General features: G+C 42.9%; 1 protein-coding gene across 1 annotated transcript; it reads left to right on the top strand.

Moving 5' to 3' along the window:
* Positions 1 to 1419: 1419 nt before the first annotated feature.
* Positions 1420 to 4033, top strand: LOC124686492. The gene is made up of 3 exons (XM_047220425.1): positions 1420 to 1676; positions 3550 to 3686; positions 3778 to 4033. Exons 1-3 carry the CDS (start codon positions 1455 to 1457, stop codon positions 3893 to 3895), a joined length of 477 nt encoding a protein of 158 aa, XP_047076381.1. The 5' UTR covers positions 1420 to 1454; the 3' UTR covers positions 3896 to 4033.
* Positions 4034 to 4532: the final 499 nt, after the last annotated feature.

The following is a 4532-nucleotide window of genomic DNA, read 5'->3' as shown; positions in this document are numbered from 1 at the left end:
GTTCAACAACTAGGGTTTGCCCTGAGCGTATACCAAACACCTTGGTAATCATATCTCTGGTGAAAACAATCCGCTTCTTCCCTACTCTGAACTCACGGAGAGACGGTGTGATATGTTGCGCAACATAGTCTATGAGCTCATTCGGTATGTTGAATGGTGCAACATTTAGTAGTGAACTAAAGGCACTCTTCTGCTCAATAACAACTTTTTTCTCAGGATTCAGCTCATCTGCAACAACACGCAAACGCTTCGCAGCAAAACGGTCTTTCGAAGTCCACTTAGCCTGATCCTCTGCACTAGCCATAGGTTGCTTCCCAGCTTTTTTGGAAACCTGAAAAACAAAAAATGAACAAAAATAAGTGGTGTATCAAAAACAAATGAAGCAAACAAATGGAATAATGTAGCAAAACGCATACATTTAACAAAATGATGCACATGGGCAAATATAAACACAAAGGAACAAAAGTTTGCTACAAACTACCATAAACAAACACAAAATGCTACAATGGATCCAGGAGCACACTATAAAATGCTACATAACAAAAAATAATTAACAACACATGAACATCCGCCTGGTAGAACAAAAGGAACATCTGCTAGTACATCCTGATATTTCAGTGGAAATACTCACATCCATCTGTAGCAAAGTGGAAGTTTATTCCCTCCTTGCCTCCCAATAGATGAGGGCGTCTTCTACCTCCAATACTATGACAGAAATGCCAGAAAATAGTAGATTCCATTAGTGAGGGAGGAAGATGCTTCAGATCAAGGTGGAAATCCATAGGCAGAGAGAGAGGGACACGAGATGAGAGGGGAAGCTACTACTCACCCGAAGAGATCGGCAACGAAGAAGAACCTGCCGCGGAGGAGGAGATTGGCGCCGAGGTACCTACATAGCTAGGGGTCAGAAGGGAGAGAATGGCGGGGAACGGTGACTAGGGTTACAGAAGCCGGGGGACGGCTGTTCAGCACGAGAGGAGCACGAACCTCTACTATGAAGCTTGGCGCCGCCGTTCTCCGGTGGGGGAAGGGAAATCGTCGTCGGCGGCGGTGGAATCTCCTACCGCTGCTCGCTTCCTCCGCCACCTCGTGCGAGAGCGTGATTAAGGCGTCGCGGCGCAGTAATGAGGTCGGGTGCGATGAGGTCGGACGCGACGCGGTCGGATGCGACGCCGACATGGCGGGCCGTGAACGGTTCGATCAAAACGGATCGAACGAGCGTCGAGTGGGAGGATCGGAGCGTCGTTCCCCCGGGGAAACACCAGCGTTTTCCAAAAAAATAACGCTAAAAAAAGTTTTAGAGAAAAAAAACTACTATAACGAAAAATGGGCCTGCCCACCAGTTTCTTGGGTTGCAGCCCACAAAAGGCGGTAAATATAGGGCCTCCCCGCAAGCATAGGCTTCTCGACCTCGGGAAATCCCTGCGCCGTCGCGAGCCCTAGTAAACCCTACCATGTCGTCTCTGCTGCGCTCGCCGGCCATCCGCCGCGCTCTCTTGGCCGCCTCATCGGGAAGACCTCAGGGAGTTTCCTTCCTCCGCGCTGCCTCAGGGGCAGCCCCCGCTTTTGGCGGAGAAGGGGGGGCCACCGTCCGCCGCGGTCTTGGACTCCTGACCGTGCCGCGCCGCTACCTTTCCGGACAGAACGGCCAGCCTACTGCTCCTCCCCCGGATCAGGTGAAGATATGCTCTAGATCCCTCCGCGATCTCTTGTTGGATAAAATATTGGGTATTATCCTAGCCTTTTCCAGTTACTGATGTCTGTTGTTGCAAATAGTCTTTGTGGGTCACGGGTTAGTGCACCACATTACAGTTTGGACCTTGCCTACATATCACTATCGCATGGACCAGCTTGCGGTAATAATTTGCACTCCAAGTTTCATCACTCAATAGTAAATCATTGTATACAGTAATAATGTACTCCTGTTGCCCGCGGTTTTGAATCAGTAGTTTGGTACTGAAAAGCTCGTTGAAGCTTAAACTTTAAACTTGGTCTCGAATCATGTGGCAGATAGTTCATGTGAGATGCCCCATGTATGTAAAAAAACATCTTTTTCTCTTCAGGATTCCATTGAGATTCCTTGCTTACAGGAGAGTGTGAGTACACTTCATTTAGCTACAGAGTTGGTTTACCTAAATATCTATGATGCAGTTCCATTTTTTCTCCCAAGAATGTTTGGTTACAAACTTTAGTAGAAGAGATGAACTGATTTTCGCACAATCATGGTCTGTATTTTTCCAAAGGCCCATTATATTAAATAATTGAGGGATGTGGTCTCTAATCTCACTATGGTGGACTTGTCTCTGTCGTTGCTCCACGTGCATCTGCGTAAGGACAGATTGATCTCGTCAATCTCCTATCCACTGTGGGCTGCTCCATATTTTTCCAGCAGACTTATAGTTGTCAGTCATTCTTCTTCATATGATTGTCACTGTAGATGATCTTGAGGTCACCTACAATCAGTCAGGGCCTAGAGTTCACTTGGTCTTCAGGGTAACATCTTCTCCTGCATGAAATGTCTATACATTGTTCTTGGATGCCTTTTCAGTTTTCACATTGTTCAGATTCTGAGGGTCAAGGATAAAAACGATTTGTTGCAATCAGCATGCTCACCAGAAAAAATTGGTTGCATACATTTATGAAATTTTGATCTTAAAGCCAGGTTTAGTTATACTTACACACACATACTGTTTCCCACAATGTAGATTTTGTAGGTGATGTGAGAGTATAAGTCCACTCAGGTAGTATGTATTTTTTTTTTCAACTAACACCCGGTTGTAAGATGTTACTTTTTGCTATATTTTGTTTGTACGTTTGCCATGGCACTGTTAAATGTTTCGATGGTGTACAAGTTCTGACAAATACGCAAGAAGTTCTGTAACATCATGATATGTATACGATTTTATATGGACACCATACAATCATTTGGGTTAAGTTTTTGAAGAGGCAACATAATGCCATTTTTTCAATCACTCAATTGTACCAGATTTTGGAAATCTTTTCAATTGTTGAAATCTTTGGATCATTGTATAAGTGGTTTAGTTCTCATTTTTTAGATATCATAGATTTCCAGTTTCTGCTTTTTTTCAGATTCGGGTTTTCAGCATAGGGGGCATATAGAAATATAAATGATTCATAGATTGTCGAATTTCAGTTGCCTTTCTGTGTCATGGAGAAACAAATGCTTTGTAGTCCACCAAACTTCAGATTGTGCTCTATTTGTATCTAACCAAAGAGGTCAAGTTCAGAGATTTGCCAGATGGTGTTATAGATTTTGGTGAAAGCAGTGGGAGAGTATCCCACTGCACATAAATCTAAAAAGAGTTTTGTGTACAATGGAAAATGTCCTAGCTGTGTGACGTGATCACTGTTATTAGTTAAATAATTAATTATGAATCTTCGAGAAGATTAACATCTACACTCCACTAAGCTGATCAGTTTTTTATAATTTCATTTTGACTATTGAAGTCAGTGTTGTTGTTTCAATTTAATGACGTATTGATGATGGATAAATTCAAGCCATCACTGATTGTTGCAAGTTTTGAGCAGGCTGGTCAGGCGCTAGAGCAAGTTCAGCAAGTGGAGGAACTAGCTCAGGAAGTGGAGGAACTAGTTCAGAAGGATGTTGATACATTTGTGGAGCTGTACAGAGAAATGCGCATTGGGGACCATGGCTATTTTGAGAGGTATATTTTTGTTGTCACTCTTGTAGAGAGTTCATATGCAAGGTTTGTTCTTTAGAGATGTGGCCTCATATCAACTATGTGTACATTTCAGGCTTTTGAGTAACAGTGGGGTGCCCAAAAGCCCATCTCGTGATCGTTTCGTTTGGAGCTGTCAACTTGGAATCATATTTGCTGGGTCTTGGATGGTCGGTTACCTGAAATCTGAGTGAACCTGCATGGTAAAGGTTTGTGAGAAGAGACGTAGTTAATTAACTGGCTTAGCTGTATGTATTTTTGACCGTGCTGAACGGAATAGCCTATGTTGAATGTATGTACTTTGGCATTCTTCACTGCAACTGTCGTAGAAATGCACGCTACTATTACTACTAGTAGGGTGGCAAGGGTTGCGGGATGTGGGCACACAGTTTTGCCTAAACCAGCTTTAATTTCAATCTATTCGGTGGCTCCTTTTGCACTAATTTTTCATTTGCAGGATGGTATGCAGGCACCGCTTACAGCCCTAACTATCTCTTCACAACTTGTTTTTCTTTTCTGTTTGAAGTCTTATCACTGTTGTTATTGAAGTATACTATACCACCTTACAGTTCAGCTGAGGCCGGTTACTTTCTTTTGTAAGATATATACTACATTCATCAGGAAGACATCACTAACATAATACAAATGTGGACGGCTAATTAGTGGACAGTCTTGTCAGTGAATATTTTGACCAGAGATCAGAGCCACAAATTTTGTAAGCACAATCTCAAATCAATGAAAAAATCGTTAACCAAAAAGCTACAGCAGCTTCAAACAAATTTTGCTTCACCAAAAGCTTCCAGATTGAAATACAATGCAAAGGGTTACAAA

The sequence above is a fragment of the Lolium rigidum genome, chromosome 2 (genome assembly GCF_022539505.1).
Source record: "Lolium rigidum isolate FL_2022 chromosome 2, APGP_CSIRO_Lrig_0.1, whole genome shotgun sequence".
NCBI lineage: Eukaryota > Viridiplantae > Streptophyta > Magnoliopsida > Poales > Poaceae > Lolium > Lolium rigidum.
Note: the sequence above shows the minus strand (reverse complement) of the source record. Positions and strands in the feature narration are given on the sequence as shown.